Source organism: Salvelinus fontinalis, chromosome 3, assembly GCF_029448725.1.
Source record: "Salvelinus fontinalis isolate EN_2023a chromosome 3, ASM2944872v1, whole genome shotgun sequence".
Classification (NCBI taxonomy): Eukaryota; Metazoa; Chordata; class Actinopteri; order Salmoniformes; family Salmonidae; genus Salvelinus; species Salvelinus fontinalis.
Genome location: NC_074667.1, coordinates 4,884,126 through 4,906,937, shown reverse-complemented (window position 1 = coordinate 4,906,937; position 22,812 = coordinate 4,884,126). Strand labels below are relative to the sequence as shown.

The 22,812-nt window shown below is 44.3% G+C and overlaps 2 protein-coding genes and 1 non-coding gene across 7 annotated transcripts; 1 reads left to right on the top strand and 2 right to left on the bottom strand.

The window, feature by feature from the left end:
• Positions 1-844: 844 nt before the first annotated feature.
• On the bottom strand, positions 845-14,195 carry LOC129836409 (ubinuclein-2-like). Of its 4 annotated transcripts, none has more exons than XM_055902532.1 (15): positions 13,603-14,195; positions 12,592-12,741; positions 12,264-12,374; positions 11,792-11,926; positions 11,412-11,515; positions 10,156-10,693; positions 9,604-9,674; positions 9,066-9,302; positions 8,281-8,394; positions 7,822-8,019; positions 6,113-6,155; positions 4,481-5,980; positions 4,022-4,208; positions 3,242-3,310; positions 845-2,906 (listed from the first exon to the last, which is right to left on the bottom strand). In XM_055902532.1, exons 1-15 carry the CDS (start codon positions 13,903-13,905, stop codon positions 2,860-2,862), a joined length of 3,807 nt encoding a protein of 1,268 aa, XP_055758507.1. In that variant the 5' UTR covers positions 13,906-14,195; the 3' UTR covers positions 845-2,859. The 4 variants fall into 4 exon arrangements, with proteins under 4 accessions (XP_055758507.1, XP_055758515.1, XP_055758524.1 ...); XM_055902540.1 differs by having other exon boundaries at positions 11,412-11,518; positions 11,798-11,926; XM_055902549.1 differs by having other exon boundaries at positions 11,798-11,926.
• A 666-nt stretch (positions 14,196-14,861) lies between these two features.
• LOC129836314 (intraflagellar transport protein 56-like) lies at positions 14,862-22,637 on the bottom strand. Of its 2 annotated transcripts, XM_055902311.1 has the most exons (20): positions 22,445-22,637; positions 22,124-22,158; positions 21,622-21,768; positions 21,275-21,367; positions 21,059-21,173; positions 20,908-20,957; positions 18,669-18,814; positions 17,866-18,037; positions 17,643-17,717; positions 17,453-17,555; positions 17,297-17,352; positions 17,131-17,184; positions 16,896-16,959; positions 16,658-16,746; positions 16,369-16,452; positions 16,198-16,267; positions 15,925-16,031; positions 15,615-15,748; positions 15,444-15,492; positions 14,862-15,298 (listed from the first exon to the last, which is right to left on the bottom strand). In XM_055902311.1, exons 2-20 carry the CDS (start codon positions 22,124-22,126, stop codon positions 15,077-15,079), a joined length of 1,833 nt encoding a protein of 610 aa, XP_055758286.1. In that variant the 5' UTR covers positions 22,127-22,158; positions 22,445-22,637; the 3' UTR covers positions 14,862-15,076. The 2 variants fall into 2 exon arrangements, with proteins under 2 accessions (XP_055758286.1, XP_055758297.1); XM_055902322.1 differs by lacking the exon at positions 15,444-15,492 and having other exon boundaries at positions 15,094-15,298; positions 22,124-22,634.
• On the top strand, positions 22,605-22,677 carry trnar-ccu (transfer RNA arginine (anticodon CCU)). Its single transcript has one exon. It is a non-coding gene; the product is annotated as a tRNA-Arg (tRNA).
• Positions 22,678-22,812: the final 135 nt, after the last annotated feature.

Sequence of the window (22,812 nt, the reverse complement as noted above, 5' to 3'; positions counted from 1 at the left end):
CTAGGGCCTGTTACCTGGAAACCACCGGCATGGGTGATAAAGGTCAAAGAGCAACAAGTGTAATGATGTATTTTGACAGTGAGGGCTCGATTCCATTCATTTGAAGATCCGTGATACAGCGCGATTGAGGTTTAAAGGCAATGTCTCCGCATTTGCAGGAGACTGCATTCACAGTAAACGCTGCTGATGTCCACTCAATAGGAAATTACCTTTAAATTTCAACCCCATTGTAGCACGGATCTTCAGCCTTATGGATTGAATCGAGCCCTGACCTTTCCAGAGTACAGAAAGTGAACACGAATGTTGACATCATTGAGGGACTGTACAAAACATGGACTTCTGATAAATGAATGATTTTTTTTATTGCAACTTCTCTTCACGTGGGGCTCCCAAGTGGCGCAGCGGTCTAAGGCACTGCATCTCAGTGCAAGAGGCTTCACTACAGTCCCTGGTTCGAATCCAGGCTGTATCACATCAGCCGTGATTGGGAGTGCCATAGGGCGGTGCACAATTGGACCAGCGTTGGCTGAGGTAGGCTGTCATTGTGAATAAGAATTTGTTCTTAACTGACTTGCCTAGTTAAAGGCAAAAAAAATGAAAAGGCTCTATTCAATCTGAAGCGTTACAGATCGCACACTACAAATGTAAAGGTAAATTCTGATTGAGCTGACAATCGGAATCGACCTTTAAGGCAGGAACATTCTCTTTAAATTAACTTCCGCAATACGGAAGTTAACAGGTGTCTCGAGAGTGTAGTTTTGCCCTACCTTCAGAACTAGAAGTGTTCTTTTGAAAGACATCGGTCACAATGGAGGACGGAAGACAGGAAATGACTCGGGACCTATTGAAAACCAACGGTATTTTATTCCATAAATCAACACACAAAAATAATCTACAAAAGAGACCGAATTAAGTAACCAGTTACCATGAAATGTAATCTTTACCCGCCCCAAAAGCACAAAAGCTTTAAAATGTCACCTCCCTGCTCCAGTCACAGAAAGAAACAACTTTTCACCATGACATCCTGACAGACCACACACCGACAACACTCATGGGTGCATTTCAAAGAGAATGATAGGAACACACGCACACTGACCAAGGCACCCCATCTATATGCTAGGAAACTCATCTTTGGCACCATTCTTGGTGCAGTTGGTCGACATTCATACTGACATTGGAAGGAGGGACGAAGGATGATAAGAGATGGACAGAGGCAAGAAAGCCAGAGGTCCCTCCCCTCTGACCTTCTCCCCCAATGGGTTTTGAGAAGAAGACTAGGAGAGAGGAAGTGAGGAGTAATGCTATTGAGATCTTCCCAGATATAGGAAGAGAGTAAGGAAGAACAGTTTCCAGAGAGGTATTCGGTAGGTGAGAAGGGAGAATTCTTTAGATGGGAAAAAGGACTCAGACTTACGTACACACAAACATTCCCAACTCCCAGAAATACATTGACAGCTGAGTAAGAGGTTGAAAGCCAAGCGACGACTTGCACTTTTGCATTGAAGCATTTATAGTCCTGCATAGTTCTTTTAATGAAACTTACAAACTAAGGCGTTTTGTCGTGTTGAGTTTTGTGTGTTTGAGTTGATAAGCGTTTTTTTTTTTAACAAAGTAAATTAATTACAATTTAAAAAAAAGTTCAAGTAGGCTACAATCTCGCATCTCTGTCCCCTCTCTCACCCTCCAAGAGGAGTCTAGCTTTTACAGTTCAAGTTTTTTCTCCAGACAAGGTCCAGTGTGATTACACAGCACCAAAGACACGCTGAACAAGAGAGGGGAATAGTCACTCTCTCAAACACACACAACAGAGAAAAGGGGATATGCAATTCACACATTCACACAGCACAGACTGACCTGGAAAGAAAATACAATATATAATATATGTAGGTTGTGTACACACATTCAATCTCACCGGCACACACATACCTCTAAATATATATATTTTTTTATCCCTGTGTAAATGACAAATAATTTATCAATATTTATATTAGCTATACTACCTTAACAGTCAGTTGTGAGGAGCAGAGGCGACTTTAAAACAGTACAACTCAATGGACACACCATCTCACATCGGAGACAAGTTAACATCTACCTTTCTCAGAGAGTCAAGACAACGACCAAAAAATAATTTATACTCAAATCTGCTTTAGACAAGAAAAAATATAAACAGACTTAAATTCTAATTAAATGACTTCGCTAACAGCGTATTCCCTCTCCTGGGTGGTTTTCATTAAGGAACGGACACACTGGTAGCGTTTGCAGGCAGAGACTACTTAGCACCTCTGAACAGAGTGCCAGCCAAATTTGCAAACTGATTCTACATGTAGAATCGAGCGAAAATGTCAGCAATCAGACCCTCACTGGCGGGGTGGTCCGTAAAACAGACCGCACCGAACGACCGGCAGATAGATCGACATTCGTTGCGGTATGTGCGCTCCGTTGGTACACAACATAGCAAAACGCTTTTTAAACGAAAACGAGTGTTCAGGCAGTCCGTCCTTGTTTCTGTATTTTTTTTTTCTACGTTTGGAGCCTAATGAATACAACCCTGTCCTCATTCCACAGTGATAAAGGTCGGTCATGTAAACATGTTGACAAGAAAAAAATATAAGGAAAAAAGTTTCATTATCACCCCAGGTCCACATTCACCCCAAGTCCATTTTATACCCAGTAATCATAAAAATACAGTTAAATTAAAGTCATAAATTGTCATGGTGAGGGGGAATTGATTCTTCAGGTCCATATTGAGGGAAGAAGGCTCCTCCCCCCCTATATTATTACATCATTGTGTCCATCTGTCCAATCAAAGTGTTCCTAGTGGATGTCTCGATGTCACTCTCTGTCCTCCGTCTCTATTGGTCAGTGGGACTTCCTCTTCATGTCGCCACCCTGGCTTTGGTTCGCATCTGAGGAAGGGGGGGGGGGTTCAAATAATTGTGTAAATGTGTAAATACAAGAAGATGCAGAAACATACCAAACACCCAACACACAGGGAGGGTATGCTTCATCGACAGACAAGACACGTGCTTCTAGTGTTAACCTAGTCATGCAGTAACACAGGCATGCAGACCACCACTAACACTGAAGCAAGCAGACAGGTTGGGAAAGAAGATTTTACAGCCAAATAGTGAGTGAGCGATATCAACATGACGCAGGGAATGACAACAACACAAATGGAGGAAGGGAAGAGGGAGGTAAGGGAGGAGGAGAGAAGCACGGGAGGAGGAGGTGTGAAGTTTACCTGAGAAAGCAAGCTGCAAGTGAGGAGGTAGAGCAGCCTGTGACCCTGACTGGAGACTCTTATACAGATCTGAGGAGAGATGGAGGGAGGGATGGACAGAGGAGAAGAAAGAGTGAGGAGGTAAAAAAAAGGGAAGAATGGAGAGGGGGAAGGGGTTGAGGAGAATAAAGGTGAGAAAAGGAACATTAAAAGATGAAAGTAGAATATTTGAGTAAAGCATCAAATCAGAAAGTGGGGGCAGATTAAAGGGGGATTAAAGAACACAGGAGTGAAGGAAGGAGAGGATGGATGGATGATGGACGGAGGGGGAGAAGGAGGGAGGGATTGGATGAGAAAACAAGACAGGCAGGGCAAGAGGGTTACAGTGAGAGAGCTGATATGGATCCACAGCACGCACACACACACTGCACACCACAACACTGACCATGAGTAACACAAACTAAGACTAGATGAATCTCAAGGGACCACAAACAAATCTAACTGCGGCTCCATTTATTTTGCCATCTTAATAAACACTGATTTTCTTTGTCATTTGATCAAATGTATCCAATAAAATGTCATACTAATGAAGTAGTAAATTCTAAAGACCTTTACCACATCATGATGTACAGTACAGACTTTTTCAGTGGTATTAAGAGCCCTAGAAGTTCTACTGAAGCGGAGAGAACAGAGAGAACAAATGCTTTATTTTTGATCCTATACATTTGCATGCCCGGTGCTTTGAAAGATCACAGTCTTGTGGAGCCACTGCCAGTTGGGCACCAGTTGCCACTTACTCACCCATTAAGTCGCTCTGTGAGAGGCTGTATCCTGAGTTGGCGCCCGTGCCCAGGCCGCTGACCCCCGGGGCTCCAGGAGGAGTGAAGTTGAGCAGCGAGGGGAACTGGAAGGGCAGTGAGACGGGCACCAGCCCCCCCAACATGCCAAAGCCAAGTGGTCCGCCCAAGAGGGGACTGCCAGCTGACACCTGGGGGGGAAGAGAGAGAGAGAGAGAGAGAGAGAGAGAGAGAGAGAGAGAGAGAGAGAGAGAGAGAGAGAGAGAGAGGGGATCAGGTGACTTGTAAGGTGCCTGACACAATCTCTTCCCTTCTGTTCTGTTCTGACTACTTGGCCAAGTCTTTGCAGAACAGACTCAAAACTCTAGCGAGACAAATGCAGTCAGTATCTAAGAGGTACTCTTGATCCTGTTTTTCACTCTTCTTGACACTTTTTCTGGCCGCCTGTGATTGGCTGACTCACCTGCGTCAGGTGTGAGGTGACGGAGGGTGTGGCCATGGTCACCGTGGGCACCCGGCTGCCTACAGCCTTGGATCCGCCCACGGCCCTCTGTCTCTGTCCGTGACTGGTCGAGACCGTGCCGGAGGGGGAGGGGCTGTTGTCCGGGCCACTGGTGACGGGCGACATGCGCATGGGGCTGCTGTTGGAGCTAGCGCTGCTAACGCTACTACTGCTAATGACACACGGACCCTTCTGGCTCCCCGCGAAGCTATAACTGCCCTGGCCCGGCTTTACCTGACCCCCACCTTGGACACTAAATGGGGGGCGGAAGCCGGCAGTCTTGGGGGACTGGTACTGGAGAGGGCTGGAGATCATTTGAGAGTGAGAGAGGAGGTTGGAAGAGGAGGAGGAAGGGGAGGAGATGGGAGGAGGGGTGGGGGCGGGGGGGCGAGGGGTGAGCTTGATGATGGGGGAGGAGTTGTTGCTGTGGGAGGACTTGGTGAGGGTTGCCTGCATGGGGGTGATGAAGTTGGACTGGTGGTGGGGCTTGGATTTGCCCTGGTGGTGGAAGGGGGACTGGGAGGGTGAAGAGCCCACCGTGGAGGTGAGGTAGGAGGGTTGCTGGGGGCTCTTGGAGTTGAGCTGCTGGGGGCTCTTGGAGTTGAGCTGCTGGGGGTGTGAGTGGGAGTTGGTGGCACGGGACTGAGGGGAGGAGGAGGGCATGTTGCTCATCATGGCACCGCCGTTACTGCTGTTGTTGGCTTTGACACTGCTCTTCCCCAGTCCTGGTGTTGCCACCACCATGCCCAGGGCGACCTTCTGATGGGGGGGCAGGAGCGGAGAGGCTGTGGGAGGGGGCCGCTGCTTGGTGGGCGGGGAGGGGGACGACGGTGGGTGGAGCTTACTCCCTCCGGTCATGCCCCCTTGCCTGTGAGTGGCGGTCGCCATGCTGACATTGTGTCTCTGAGTCTGTCCCATAGAGCCTGCCCCTTTCATCACGCCGTACACTCCGTCGGCGCCACGGGACACCAACGTGGCCCCCGCGAGCTGCATGCGAGCCGCCGACGCCGTGGAAGTGGAGGGAGAGGTAGATAGCGTGGTCTTAATGTTGGCCATCGATGGCATCGTCACCGTCGTCGACGTGTTGGCGTTTATCTTGGAAAGAGAATGTGAGGTGAGTAGGGAAGACGAGGGGGAGTAGTGAGGGGTGATGGAGGGGGGGGAGGAGTTGGGGAACTGGAGAGGCGGAGGGGAGAGGGGGGAGGTGAGGGTGAGGTCAGTGACGCTGCCGTGGGGACCCAGGCCCTTGGCGGCTTGGCTGAGGAAGGCGAGGGCGTGGGAGACGGAATCCAGGGAGGGGGCGCGGAGGTCCTCGTCCAGCGAGTCGGACAGGCAGATGGGCTCCGAGGGGGACGAGCAGGTCCCTCGGGCCTGGATGACGGAGGGGGTGGAGGGGACGTGGGGGAGAGAAGGGGTGGTGGCGGTGGGGAGATTAGGCCTCTGCTGGATCCATTGGCCCTCCTGGAACACAGGGAAAGGACAAAGGTTCGCATTAGACCCGCATCAGAACATATGGCACCGCAAGAAATACCAAATAACCATCTTGTAGAAAAGGTTACAAATGTGAATTGAGAGCGAAGAGATGTCACTCACCTTTGCTTTAGCCCTGGGGGTGGGGACCATCCTTTTCTTGACCCTGGACAGAGAAACCAATGGTGTGTTAAGTTAACATCCGCACAGGAATGCTAATCCGTCAATCGATCATCTGTTTCTTCAGATATTCTGTACATCTTCTATCCATATAGTCTATACATCCCATCACATACTGTGTGTGTGTGTGTGTGTGTCTATATAGTTTTCCCCCTCATCAATCTACAATCAATCTACAAACCCATTATCACAAAGCAAAAACAGGTAAACGGAAATAATGTTTACATAAGTATTCAGACCCGTTACTCAGTACTTTGTTGAAGCACCTTTGCCAGTGATTACAGCCTCGAGTCTTCTTGGGTATGACACTAGAAGCTTGGCACACCTGTATTTGGGGAGTTCTCCTATTCTTCTCTGCGGATCCTGTTGGAAGGTGAACCTTCGCCCCAGTCTGAGTTCCTGAGTGCTCTGGAGCAGGTTTTCATCAAGGATCTCTTTGCTCCGTTCATCTTTCCCTCGATCCTGACTGGTCTTCCAGTTCCTGTCGCTTAAAAATATCCCCACAGCATGATGCTGCCACCCCCATGCTTCACCGTAGGGATGGTGCCAGGTTTCCTCCAGACGTAATGCTTGGCATTCAGGCCAAAGAGTTCAATCTTGGTTTCATCAGACCAGAGAATCATGTTTCTCATGGTCTGAGAATCTTTAGGTGCCTTTTGGCAAAATCCAAGCGGGCGGTCATGTGACTTTTACTGAGGCGTGGCTTCTGTCTGGCCACTCTACCATAAAGGCCTGATTGGTGGAGTGCTGCAGAGATGGTTGTCCTTCTGGAAGGTTCTCCCATCTCCATAGAGAAACACCTCACTGACCAAGGTCCTTCTCCCCTGATTGCTCAGTTTGGTCGGTCAGCCAGCTCTAGCAAGAAATTTGGTGGTTCCAAACTTCTTCCATTTAAGAATGATGGAGGCCACTGTGTTCTTGGGGACCTTCAATGCTGCAAACATTTTTTGGTACACTTCTCTACATCTGTGCCTCAACAAAATCCTGTCTCGGAGCTCTACGGACAATTCCTTAGACCTCAACGCTTGTTTTTTGCTCTGACATGCAGTGTCAACTGTGCCTTTCCAAATCATGTCCAATCAATATAATTTACCACTGGAGTACTCCAACTGAGTTGTAGAATGATCAAAAATGATCAATGGAAACAGATGTACCTGAGCTCAATTTCGAGTCTCAGAGCAAAGGGTCTGAATACTTATGTAAATAAGATATTTCTGTTTTTCAATTTTGAGAAAAATTTCTAAAAACCTGTTTAGACTTTGTCATTATGGGGTAATGTGTGTCAACTGACGAGGAAAAAATTGTATTTCATCAATTTTAAAATAAGGCTGTCGAGTAACAAAAGTCAAGGGGTCTGAATACTTTCCGAAGGCACTGTTTATTTATACTCCGGACTCAGACATTGCTTGTCCTAATATTTCTGAACCCCATTACTTTACTTTTTAGATTTGTGTGTATTGTTGTTAGATATTACTGTACTGTTGGAGCTGGGAAGACAAGCATTTCGCTCCACCCGCAATAACATCTGCGAAATATGTGTATGCGACCAATAAAATGTGATCTATCAATCAGGCATTTATACAATAAAATGTATAATTGCCATTTTAAAGCCAACTTATTTATAAAGTCCAACTATAGTTGAGATAACTTACATGTTGACAGTGAGGTGACTGTGTACAACACGGCTCTCCTTGAACAGCATCCTGGCCTGCATCCAGCCCTTGGGCCACAGTGGTTTGACCTCGTTCTCCATGAAGGCCTTGAGGTAATCCTCCACGGAGAGAGAGCACTGAGACGACTCCAGTTCATAGCAACTCAACTTCACACGCACCAGGTTACACAGCAGCGACCTACACACACACACACACACACACACACACACACACACACACACACACACACACACACACACACACACACACACACACACACACACACACACACACACACACACACACACACAAAGAAAGCTTACTAATCAATTATCGTTTCAAATCAGACATTTTCTGTATGACTTCGCTCGAGAATTTCTTTAGTGTCTAGGCCGGATTACTATAAAAGCACTTTTTGACAACTGACAAATAAATAAGATTTGATTGAGGGTCCATTACCTGAGCTTGTCGTCCCAGACAAACTTCTTCCGTGGGCCCATCATCCTCTTCCCCGGCTTCCCCTCGTCCTCCTCCTCTGATCCGTTCTTCTCTCCCTCTCCAGGCTGCTGCCTGCTAGGGTCCAACACACACACACCTCAGAACCAACATATTCTACCAACCTCAATATATTCCCGCAGAGGCAGAGAAGCATATAAATGAAAGCAGTGATGAACACAAGCAGAGTAGAGCACTAAAAATAACCAAACAACCGTTATGGATAAGCGATATAGCATTACAGTATACCAGGGGTACTCAACTGCTATTTAAGAAGGTCCAGTCATACAAATTTCCTAGGTGGCTTTAAGAAGGTCAGGATGAATTTTGTCATTTATTGGCATAGTAACAAACCCCCACTCAACAACTACAAACTGTTCACATCCTTCTATTGGTGGAGAGAAAATGTTGCCGTTTTAAAGCTAATTTCCTGCACTTCTACACATTTTACCATATGATACCTGAGTGAATGACTCAACAAAATCAAATGGGGGCCCGCGGGGGGTCGAGGCCCCTGGGCCTACCCATCTACCTAACATGGGCTATTTGATCAACTGGACATTTCTGACAGGTACTAAATCAAAATAGCTCTCTGTCAGGGAATGACAAACTGCCCAACGCAATACCAAATGTAGAAAAATGACAAATGTAAAGTCGGGACCGGCGGTCCGTATTGACCCCTTTCTGGGTCCGCGGTCCGCCTGTTGAGTTTGGGTGCAGTACACTATGGAGTATTGTAATCTTCTTACTTGGCAGCCTTGACCATGCAGTCCATGTTGTATCGTTGGATCTGCTCGGGCATCACACTGCACACAGCCAGCTTCAGCTTCAGCAGGGGCGTACGCAGACGGTCATCCTGGATGTTGAGGCTAAGCTTCTTGAGGCGTTTGAGCAGGGCCTCCTTATTGCAGGGCACAAAGGCCTCCAGGTGAGAATACACCTCCCCGCGTAGCCCCATCGGCTGCTCCTGCACCTGCAGCTCAATACTGGGGGAGGAGAGAGTGGAGGGAAGGGAGAGGAGAGGAGCAACAGAGGGAATTAACAGGAGTGAGAGAAAGGGGGGATGGAGAGAGAAAGATGGTAAGCAAGGAAAAGGGATGAGGAAGAGACGACAAAGAATAAAACAATTTGAGCGAGAGAGAAAGATGTTGGGAGAAATATAGAACAGAGTGGGGGTGAAAAAGCCAGGAAAAAAGATGAACAATCGACTCCAATATCAGCAGTATGACCCATTCAGGGTGGAGACGGAGAGAGATGTACAATGTGCCAAAAGAATAACAAACTCACTCCAGTAGGATGTTATTCATATCTAGGGTGAAGAATTTCTTCCTTCCCTCTTGATCAAACTGACGAGAGGCCTGTGAAGAAAAGAGGTTGGTGAGCATACTGTCTTCCATGGAAAGACGCACAAAAACAAAAAGGAGCCTTCCGTGTCAGTTTCAAAATGGCTGCATCGTCATCTTGACAGTTTTCGCTCATCCTTGATTTGTCACTCTCTCTTTCTTCTCTCTCCCTTTTGGCCACCAGTTGTCTGTTGCTAGTCTACCTTTCTTTCATGTGTTTTGCTCTCATCCGTTCTTCCTTTCTGCTCTGCTCCTCTCTAACCTCTCCTTGCATTTTTATCAGCCTGTCAAGAAATGCATTACAAATCTTCCAAGAACTGAAACACTATTTTAAGTGATATCATCATGGTTTAAGAAAATGTCTGCCACACATTTCAACTGTACAAAATTCTAGGAAGTTACTCAACAATTAAATCAAGGGATGATCACATAAACATTGAATAACCAAATAAACAAATCTATGATAAACTGGAAAAGCCCCATCAGTGCGACTCACCGCCCGCAGGTCCTCGATGCGCTTGATGAGGGGGGCAGGCAGGCCGTCAGGGAGTGGAGGTGGGTGTAGGAGACCCCCTGAAACCCCCAGCCCCCTCCCTAACTCGCCCCCACTCGGCTTCGGCCCTGAAACTCCAATTCCCATCAGGCCATTCTCTCTCCCGGGCGTGGCCACGTGCGGATTAGCCGAGCTGTCCAGAAGGCCGAAGTCCAGGTCACCCAGAAGATCCTGGAGCTCCTTCTCATTTGCCGAGCCCAGCAGTGACATCATGGCGGGGTCCGCGGTGAGCTCGGCCAACGAGACGTCGTTGTTAGCCGCATTAGCGTGCAGGTGGGAGTTAGCCAGCAGGTGGTTGGCTCGCGGGGCGTTTGCCACGGAGCTACCCATGCCGGAGTGGGGCGCGGTGGGGTTCATCTTCCTCATCTCCTGCTTCTCCCGGGTGAAGCGGCGCAACATGGCTGCCAAGCACAAGGAGTCCTTCATCAGCTTCTTCCTCTTCTTCTTCTCTGGCCGGTGGATGTTCATCAGAGACGACACTCTGGATCAGAAAGACAAGAGAGAGGGGTGAAGAGGGGAAAGAGGAGAGGGTGAGAGAATGAAGAAAGAGGAAGGAGAGAGAAAATTGTGAGGGAAGTTCTGATGTGTAATCTCGAAGAAAAGAAACCTATAAGCAAGGCCATGTATTTTCAATATGATACAAGGGAAACAACAGTCTCATAATATCTGCTGGTCTATTTCTGGGAATAGGAGTATTTATGGCAGCGGAGTGATCAGCCTATCAGAGCGTAGCTAATGGAGCCTTTGTTAAGGACACTTGGCCTGTCACACAAGCCCACGAGCCATTCAGAGAGAGCATCACAGCGTATCATGTCATAGTTAGACATATCTGTGCATGGGTTGGAATGAACAAAAATATATCTATATGATGAATGTGTCTATTGTATTCTATGCTGAAGTGCATACATATCAATTTCAGTGCACATTTGATAGGGTTTGACACGGGGAGGTATAAAAACGGATTCAAAAACCATTACAAGACATTTTGAGGAATGGTTCTTGCAACGTGCTCAGTTCTATTTGAGAAATATGCATAGAACCACAATGTCCCCTTAGATGATTTGCTCTTACAGCAAGAACAAAATCATCTGAATTATTCAACAACCATTCTATCTCAAATTGTAATTTGTGAAGGTACAGACATGCCTGACAGGCACAAGAAGCAGCGATTTATCCATCCCATTATCCTATCATCTCACCCTGGTTTGGGCACTCTGTTCTTCCGGGGTTTCTTCTCCTCCAAATTGTTTCCTTCTTTCCTCCTTCGTCTCTTGATCACTTGCTCCTCGCCATCCTTCAGCTCCTGCTACCACCGGAAGGCACAGACCCAATTCATGAAAAACCAAAACAACCAGTTGGATAAACACAAATAAAGCAGGTTTGTCATACTATCAGGGATGGGGTCAATTATTCTCATCAATTCAGTAAGTAGACAAAAATTCATAGATTTTTTCATTGATTTTGAATGAATTCGAATTTCTGTTTACTTCCTGAATTGACATCACTGAAATGGAATTGACCCCAAATGACTAATATAGTGTAATTTCACTGTATACAATACTTCATGCCAGTATCCCACCCTTACTCTGGGTTTGACATCCTTGCCCCCGTCCTCTCCCTCTGACTCGGAAGCAGCTCTGAACTGCAACGTGCCCGTGTTGATGTAGAACCCTCCCAGCTTGGTAGTCAGGGAGGCTGGGACCAGCTCGTCATACTGTCACACAAAACAAAATGGCAGCCGTTACATTCATAGCACACAGGAGAGCATAGATGCAGAACACAGAGTAACTTCAATGAGTCTCTGACAAAAAAACAACAACATGTCACTGTGGTGGATGTAGGTTAGTATTTATGGGGTGAGGTTGATTGCTTGTGCAAATTTGTGCTGTGGTTGATTGACAGTCTTAAGCATGCTCCAAACAGGAAGCGAAACTCCAGAGCAAAGTTCGCCAGAATAGAGCAGATTCCTATTTTCTCCGCCTATAATACAGCCTAACATGCCTTCTCCACGTGAAGGGATGTAAAAGGTAAAAAAAAAAAGGGATACTTACAGCCTCTGAGTTGTCAATAAAAGGGTCCGTCTCGTCGTAGCCGAAGCCTATGTCAATCAGATCCTGCATTCTATCCTTCCTCTTCTTCTTTCCTGCTGCATTTGCATTGCCCTGTGTCACAGACGATACATACTTTCACATGTACATACTGTATAACCAGTGGTCATAAATGAGATAAAAATGGCTTATAACCAGATATAACAGGCTTATAACTTAGTACAACTAGCTATTAACCAGATAAAAAAGTCAAACTAATCTTAAAACTCGTATCTTATAAGTGGAGTTATTAGAGCACAAAGTTTTACCACGGCTCCAAAAAATAACATACATATTTGTTCTCAAACTTCTTGGCCAGGGCCTCCACCTGCAGTCGTTCTTTCTCGTCATCGTTGAAATGGTCGCTAGGGTCAAGGGCAGGAGGCAGGATAAAAAGAGTTGGAGTCTGAGTTGGAGCTGGAGGAGGAGTGATCTTTTTTGCCTAGAAAGGGGGGGGAATGGGTGAAGAAAAGTGTAACTACTGGAAAAGAAATGGACTTACCCACAATAAACAAACAATGAACAAAGTAACAAATAATATTGTGTTGTTATTGTACCGGATGAAAAGCATATTGTCATGCAATCATATTGCCCAAATAGCATTGGTGAGGAAGCATTTGTATTTCGATTTACAGCTGGTTTATAAAGTAGTAGTATCACTTGTAATTACAAGTTTGAGAACAATGTATTATATATTCAGCATAATCTAAATGCGAATATGTAACAAAAAAAGAGTAAACTACTGTACCATGCAATGATGTCTGTACACACCACTGAGTGTCTTGATAACATAATACCGATATTTGCATAACTCGCTTTAGGCTACATCCTTGTACTTCCAAACCTACTCCATCTATTCAGCACTGACTGATCATCAATATATCACCCATAGGAGGCTAAACTCAACTGTACTGGGGCACTTATCCTACGTGCCATATTAATGGCTGTATGGCTGGTGTAAACTAACAAGAGAGTTGGCAAGTTAACAAGAACAGGAAATAGGTAGCGCCAGACAACCTTTATCACTGCATGTGCATAAGGCGTGCCTACAACTGTAATCTTGACGTGCCGTTCGAGTTGAGTACCAAGTGATTTGAGTGAATGGCTTAATGAATGGCTGAGTTAGGGTCTTTTGTGTGATGTCCGTGACTAGTAATTTCCTCCCACCGACCACGCTAGTCCGTGGAAAGACAAGATACACCCACTTTCATATCCTATCTTTTAACAAGTCCCCACTAACCAAGTTAATAAAATCAACTGATGTTGATCCATGTCTTTCTTGGCCAAACAGAAGGAGTCATACCTGGATGTTTTGGATGAGTTCGCTGTAGTTAAACTCGGCCGACGATTGATCGCTGGGCTCGGACAGAGATAGGTTCAATCGTACGGTAATCCGTTTTCCTTCAGCGTTGTCCTTGTCACTACTAGTTTTGCCGAAAAGCCCACCGCTACCATCTGCCCCGGACGCTTTCGTATCGCCCTCACCGTCCGCATCCAAGTCGATGTCGACCTCGTCATCCTCCAACCGGCGTTTCCTAGTCTCCGTGGCTGATCCAGCAGCGAAGGCCGAGAGGGTGACAAATTGTACTTTTCTCGGTTCGGCCATTTGGATGTGCTGCCTGTCTGAACCTCGCTTCGGACAGACAGCGACAGCGCGAGCTACTTCGCGAAACTACTTCAAATTGGCAAATTTAAGGGGTTTGCGCGAAAATGCTATGGCTATTTAGTGGCTAATAAGATGTAAGGGGGTCATCCGCACAATTCGATTTGAATTTCAGGGGATGATATGGTCGGGGAAAAGTTGTTTTTTCGGTAGCTACTTGCATCCTCAATTGCTATGGGATCGAGACATTCAAGGTGGCCATCTTGGATTTCAGGAGTAAATAAAATATCAGAGAGGTCACTGGGCCTGCGCGCACAGACAAAACGGAAAGAGCGTGAGCGAGGGCGGTTATCATAGCCAATCACTGCATTTGCCCCCATTTTAATCCCACCCCTATCACAACAGGCGATAATAAGAACATCTGAAGAAGATGGCACTAGTATTATGACCTTAACGGAGATGTCTTTTGTGAAAGGACATTTTATCAGATCATGTCACCAGAATAATTTATGCATTTGCTCACTAATATAGAAAATGGATGGCATCTGTTTTGATGCCATTCTTATGTCATCCAGTCAGTGCTGAAATGCTGAATTGTGCGTTTTTCCACAATGACCTAGCTACACTCACAGTAAATCCCAAAAGGAACCAAACAAGCCAGTTGGGTGGCTATGTTAGTTACCTATGACGCAACACAAGCAAACATTGGTGGACACCTGTTGAAATGTATGGGTTTTGTGTTCAGTTATTTTGTAGAGACACTGCTTCCTTTAATTTAGATGAGGAAGAAGCTGATTAGCAATAGGGCATTTTGGACTTCAAAAGACAGTACATGTACTATTTAATTCAAATGTATGCCTACAGTATTTGTGTCAGTATGGCCACAATAAAAAGAAAACGACATCATGACAGAACTAGTGAATGCATATAGAACAAACAGAGAAAAAGGTCAACAACCGTTTATAAAGAGAATACTGTTTAATACTTGTATCAGCATCATTTGAGTAATACAAAATACACATTTCAATACAATTGATTGGCAAGATTGTACAGAATTATATACATTGCAAATAAAACATGTATTTCATGATATAAATACTGTGACACGTACAATAAAGCGCATCAATACACATTGTGCATGGCTCATGAGAACAGGTTATTTTATAGATTTTCACTAGTAAAAGAGCCTGATAAAAAATGCACATGTAAACCACATATATAATGTAATAACAACATGTAGTAAGTGTATTATGTGAGTTAAGCACGTTATGTATGACATTGCTATGTCAGAGGAACCCTGTTGTCTTTGGCCCATTTCCTCAGAGCTCTGATAATGTACTCCACCTGGGGGTTCTGTGTGCTCCTCAACAGGGGCAGCACCTCCTTCAGGGTTTCCCTGTGGAACCACAGACAATGGTTATTAGTGATGGGAAGTTAGGAACATGTCATATTACACAATGGCAATATTTTCATAACATTACCATAACGGTTGTCAATAAAGTTAAAATGAAAGAGCTTGAATCACAAAAGTCACACTTTACCGTGCAATGTAAATTACTCAAGGCACAAAAATGATGTGCCAAAACATCTCTGTGGAGGACAAGATTTTCATATTTGATGTGTTGGTGACTGTGTAGGGGACAAATCTTTAACACAGACATGTGTTGGTATCAAAATTGGACTAAAGACTAAGAAACTTAGCCAATACTTACTTTGGCTCTCTGCCTGCCAGTATGAGCTGGAAGATTCCGACACAAGCCCCTCTCTTGCCCTCCCAGTAGTTGGAGTCGGGATCCAGTTTCTCCAGAGTATCGAACGCTTTGGCTGCCCAGTAGAACTGACCCATCTGAAAGCAGACAGACAGAGCAACATTTAATTGCATTGAATATTGAGAAAGCTTGGCCTTTGCTAATCTCGTCCCCAGTCTATTGTGGAGGAAGTCTGGTGCGGGAGATTAGGCCATTGCTGACTTGTGGTTAGCCTGGAAACTAAGTTAGTAGAGAGAATAGTAGTGAGCCTCACCTGATAGCAGTCATTGGCAATGAGTTGTAGGAGGCTGAAGGAGTCTGGTGAAGCCCCCATCTTCAGATACAGCTCCCAGGCTAGCTGGCCTTTCTGGTTCATGATGACTGAGCGAGAGGAGAGACAACACTATTTAGATAATATATGTATTTAAATGAATTCGTAATATATTTTGTTTCTTAGATCATGTATGTAGATATCGTATTGATGTAAAGGTATAGGTATTGAAGATGTATTGACAATAAATAGATCTATTTCAGACTGGATACATACAGCAGCGAGTCAGCCAGCTCAGGTATACATAGTCAGTCTTCATCTTCTCACCCTGGATCAGCAGAAATATCTGAGTCCAATATAAAAGAATGTTACAACATGAACTTTGAACTGATTCAAAACACTACTCATGCAAGCAGTAATGAATTTTTCTATTTTGACAGTATGTACCTCCTCTGCTTCTTTGTAGTTGCCCAAGGCAGCTTTGGCCTGGGCATAGTTAAAATTGAACGTATCCTCGGTATAGAAGTAACTCTGTTAATGACAAACCAAAAATAAACAAACAGAAATAATGCTCGCCTCCTTTCCCCAAGTATACATGTTAATTCCACACCAATCCATAAATATGTCAAGCACTCAAATGCAAAAAGAAAAAGAAAGTGATTATGTGTGTGCAAACATGCCTATGTGGTGTACTGTCTTATTGGTCTGTATGCTACATGTTTTGGGCCATGCAAACCTTGACTGAGTTGAGGTAGATGAGAACGTCTTCAAACTGCCTCAGAAGGAAGAAACAGGAAGCCATACACTGTCTTCCAGGTATCGTGTCTGAGGAGAGCGAGATACAGACAGTGAGACAAAGACGCACATGCTCACTTCAACGCAGATATACACACACACACATGCTAACACACACACACACAAGCTAACTCCTAGCTTCTTGGTTGAATCGCTTTAGATTCATTCATTCACATTACCGCATTCACTGGCTGAGCCTCCGACCAGCTGGAAGAACTGTTGAGCAATCTTCAGGTGATCCCTCTGCAGCAGAGATACAGGCAGGGACGAGGAGGAGGGAATAGAGACAGTCAGTCAGTCAGATTTCAGTGATGATCTACTTCACCAGGCTTGTAAGACATTCCTAATCTACTCAGACATTTCTACTGTGTGGTCCTAGGAGGTTTTCGGGTAGTTTGTCAAACACTTACTCACCGATCCAATTTCTTGACCCAAAGCGGCATTCACCACTCCTTTCAAAATGTACTCCTTAAAGAAATAGATTTTGTTAAGACACTGCATGTACGCTATTAAGGCTTTAGTCTTTAAACAACAAGACTTCCTCTGCTTATGACACCTGATAATGTGAAACTATTACTACCTGTGGTGTGGTTGGCTCCAAGTCTTTTATGAGGGTGTAAGCCTCTTGAACATCATCTGAAACATAAAGATGCACATTATTGATGATAAAAGAGCCATTCAACGTTTCAATGTTAGGATTAGGATTCAAAGACAATCACCAGTGGCTAAGGCCCACCTTGTCTGAGGTAGTAGATGACCAGGTTCAACCGAGCCTCAGAGATGACATCAATCAACGGGGGCAGCACCTGCAACGCCCCCTCCCCACCACGAAACACCACCTGGGGTGATAGAGGTCAAAGGTTATAGAGCATGGGGTCACTGTCATGCAAACACAGTCACACAACAGAGGTGGTGGAATGGGTTACCAGGTTATGCCGGATAAGCTCCTTAGCAAACTCAAAGGAGCAGGAGGAGATGTCTATGAGGTTTTTTAACTCAGCCTGAGAGAGAAAAGAACAAATTGAACCACATTATTTATTGCTGTACAATGACAAGTGTAGGCATAAACATCGACTGTGGTTGTTAGGCAAACGCGTGTAGATGCACGGCGGTCTGTTTTGACCGTCGACGCATACGGAGTTGCTTTACCTCAGCTGCCTTGCCGTTGTACAGCCTGAAGTGGTTGCAGGCCTTGAGGTTGAGAGCGATGGTGGATTCAGGAATACTCTGCAGATACACAGCCAACACCTCTTGGGAAACATCATAGTAGTCCAACTTGTAGTAGCACAGCGCTACGTACACGTTAAGAGCCAGGAAATCTCTGGTTAAAAGAAAATCGGTAAATATGGTAAAACATCCAATAGCTAGTCCTATAGCTCACACTGCGTTCTTGAATAGAAGTCCTTGTGCATCTTTCTCTCTTGCTTTTTGACTGCACCGTCCAATATAATGCACCTTTCTCCACTTTCTCCAATGCATCTTCGTCCACTGCAAAATAACTATAGCCTCCCTCCATCTTCTTGTCTCAACACAAGGAAAGCATAGTCCCACAAATCCCTCATATGCCAGATTACAGTGGTCCCACTAGTACCAATGGGTATTGTGGATTGTCTGAATGAGTCAGTGTCAATTTTACTGTAAATTCTTATATCTATATACAGTAAACATACTATAAGCCATATATTTAGGATGAAGTATTAGAAAATTGGAAGGACATACTATAAGCCAATTTTCTAATACTTCATCCTAAATATATGGCTTATAGTATGTTTACTGTATATAGATATAAGAATTTACAGTAAAATTGACACTGACTCATTCAGACAATCCACAATACCCATTGGTACTAGTGGGACCACTGTAATCTGGCATTTGAGGGATTTGTGGGACTATGCTCTTGCCTATCAGTGATTTTGATGAAGGGACATGGGAGAATGGCCCAGCATAAGTACCTATTCTGTAGCAGGATGCGTTTGTAGATGTCGATGGCCTCCTGGTAGTGTGATCTCATGTAGTGGATGGAGGCCAGGCTCAGCTGGTCCTCAGTCACATCCTCCAGGTTCTGGTGGAAACCCATCAGCTTCTTCTCATCGTTGAACTGGGAACAGAGAGGAAAGGAATGGTTGGTTTGTCTATTGGTTTGTTATTACACTACCTTCAGTAGCATACAGTTTCATTACAAAGAAAGAAAAAAGTACACTGAACAAAAATATTAACATGTAAAGTATTGGTCCAATGTTTCATGAGCTGAAATAAAAGATCCCAGAAATGTTCCATACGCACAAATAGCTAATTTCGCTCAAATGTTGTGCAAATTTGTTTACATCCCTGTTAGTGAGCATTTCTCCTTTGCCAACACAATCCACCCACCTGACAGGTGTGGCTTATCAAGAAGCTGATTAAACAGCATGATCATTACACAGGTACACCTTGTGCTGGAGACAATCAAAGTCCACTCTGAAATGTGCAGTTTTGTCACACAACACAATGCCACAGATGTCTAAAGTGTTTGAGGGAGCATGTAATTGATGGAGTGTGTAATTGGCGAGCTGTTGCCAGAGAATTGAATGTTCATTTCTCTACCATAAGCCACCTCCAACAATTTTAGAGAATTTGATGTCCAAACGGCCTCACAACTGTTATGTGGGCGAGTGGTTTGCTGATGTCAATGTTGTGAACAGAGTGCCCCATGGTGGCGGTGGGGTTATGGTATGGGCAGGCATAAGCTACGGACAACGAACACAATTGCATTTTATCGATGGCAATTTTAATGCACAGAGATAACGTGACGAGATCCTGAGGCCCATTGTCGTGCCATTCATCCGCCGCCATCACCTCATGTTTCAGCATGATAATGCGTTGACCCATGTCGCAAGGATCTGTACACAATTTCTGGAAGCTGAAAATGTCCCAGTTCTTCCATGGCCCGCATACTCACCAGATATGTTACCTAATGAGCATGTTTGTGATGCACTGGATCGACATGTACGACAGCGTGTTCCAGTTCTCGCCCATATCCAGCAACTTCACACAGCCATTGAAGAGGAGTGGGACAACATTCCACAATCACAATCAACTCTATGCGAAGGAGATGTGTCACGTTGCATGAGGCAAATGGCAGTCACACCAGATACTGACTAGTTTTCTGATCCACGCCCCTACCTTCTTTTTTTGCGGTATCTGTATTCCTAGTCATGTTAGGGCCAAATTAATTTATTTCAATTGACTGATTTCCTGATACGAACTATAACTCAGTAAAATCTTTCAAATTGTTGCATGTTGAGTCTATATTTTTGTTCAGTATAAGTATTGAGACTTGGGAATTGTGTAAAACATGATTTTATGCAACTGTTAGAGCTGAGCGATTAACTGAAATGTTTTTTTCAGTCTTTAAACAACTAATTGACCGATGTCGGTTCAATTATTTTAATTACATTTTGTGCTCAATGCACAGTTTCTCTAGAGATAAATCATATCAAGCACAAACTGTACGATGTAGTAAGGGGTTGTAGTTTCCAAAAGGCCAATATTCAACATAGTTTAGCACAGAAAACGTGGTAATTAACTACAATGACCATAATCCATTGCGTGCCTACTTGTCTGGTCTGAGACAGAGAGAAGAGACAGAAGAACGTGTGATCGAGAGGGATAGAGAGCAGTTGCTTCGTGACATATCTCTACCTGAAAATACGTGATCTATGATTGATAATTGGAATTCAGCAGTCATAAAAGTATGCCTTAATTACTTTGAAGAACTACTAAAATAGTTTGTCAGACAGCATAGGTAGCAGCTCTATAGTGATGAGACGATGACTTGGAATTAAATAATACAGTCATCAAATAGGCCTAAAACAAATGTAATATACACAACAACTGAAATATTTTATTAAAGTAATGTGAATAAATGATGGTTAATAAGTGATAAACAGTAATGGGCAGTCACTATCATCATGGGACTTATACTAATTGTTTTATTCTATGTTCTTACAGCATTAAAACCCACATAATGAATAGTGCATGTAATGTCTAGAAAAGTGTTGAAATCGAAAATCAATAATCTAACCGAAACCGAACCGACCTCAAAAAGCTCTAAATCGCTCAGCACAAGCAACTGTACAGAAACAAAAAAGAAAGAGTGATGAGAAACACACATAAACATACTAAAGAATACAGAAAGGGAACAGTTCTGACCTTATGAGCCAGGTGGAAGAGCAGGCGATTCTGAAGTGCACACTTTGGAGCTACAGGGAAAAAGGGGGAATACCTTATCGACAAGGGCAAGAAATAGAAACAGAAGGATGAAAAACAGAACATTTACAAAACATGTTATCTTAATACTCACCTTTGTTTGCAGCCTCCTCTGCCTCTCTGTAGAGCCCCAGGAAAAACTGAGTGCAGGCCAGATACACCCACACCTCCCCTGGTTCTTCTAACCGGAGTGTCAAGGCCCTGTACTCCTGTCATGGAAATAATAGACATATGTGTCAAATAGAGCATTGTAAAAATTGCTTTTTTTCCAGACAAGAATGAATTTGACTGAACAAACACACACACCGACCTCCATTGCTCTCTTGTAATCACCCAAGTGAAAGGCACAGTAGCCAATCCAAAGGTCTGCATGCTCCTCTTTTTCTCCAACATCTCGCTGAAACTGGAAGACAAAGCAACACAACAGTAGGACACAGTGCTCTCACTCGCTCGTTCTCACACACCTATGCAACTGTAATAAGGAAACAGAAAGACCTTATAGATATAACGCGTCAAGAATGAGGAAGGAGAATGTTGAGAGGACACAGGACTTTTATAGATCACATCATATCTTGTGTCACATTTATTACAGAGTTGCTCATCATTAATTTGCTGATTGCACATGACAGTTAGCTACATGAGTTTCTATCTGGCTACCTCTAACAGAGTTTGTGCCCCAAGGTAGTCTCTCTGGTTGAGGTATTCCTCCAGGCGAGGACTCTTCTTGGCTTTGTTTTTCTTCTTCTTCTCACTGACGCTAGCTGCAGAATCTCCACCTACTGCTGGCTTCACCCGGGACAGGATCTGGATGGATGTGACAAGGAAGAGAATCCTTATTGTGGACATGACAGCTGGCAATTGGTTTACTAAAGCGGGAATCAAACAATATTTGCACATTTGGTAAGATGTGAGACAGTCATGTTTTAATAGACGTAGTGCAGCTATAGCAGTTATCCTATGTCAAACTAGCTACCTGCCATTACTTTAAAATGAACCTCGTCACATATCACAGATAGGTGAAATAGACTTCGGTAGCTGGCAAGCGACAATGATTTATCTAGAAAGCTAACTAGCTAACGTTAACTACATAGCAAGACTTTTAGCTAACTAACTGACGTTAGTATGTTACTCAACTTGTAGGCTAACTTGTAAGACTTACCATGACGGCACAGCAGTTACTCTTGCATAATGTCACTGTTCAGTTTGGAGAAATTGATTTTAGCTAACGTTAGATAACAACACTTGGTAACGTTAGTGGTAAATTAGCTACACGTTAGCACTATTATCATTTTTATAGCTAGAATTAGTTTAGCTGGCTGGCTAGCTAACAGTAAACCAACAGACACGAAAAGAAAAGACACCTATTCGCTGTCTAAAATTGTTATCAAAGGATAGCATGAATAAGTAAGGTGAACGAAGAGCATCAAGCTAGCTAACGTTAGCCACTAGCTAATGAAACATCTGACTGTGATTTCCTTGCCGTGTGGGGATTACGCTTGTGTTGCCTAGCAACGGTGTTCATCCTCTTCACGTCAGGATCAGATGTTGAAATGCAAATTTGATAGTTACATTGTCATCAAAAAAAACTGCCGCCCACGTAACATTGAAATCAAGTGGTTTCGTCACATATCTTTGGAACAGCCCCAGTGGCCTAATGGATAAGGCACTGGCCTCCTAAGCCAGGGATTGTGGGTTCGAGTCCCATCTGGGGTGATACTATTTTCACCCAGAAACTACTGTGCTTTGACATTCATTGGGTAGGCATAATAACGTGAAATCAGTCTTGATAAAGGCGCCTGCAAAGTGGAAATAGCTGCTGTTAATGTCATTTAAATGCAGCCTAATAAC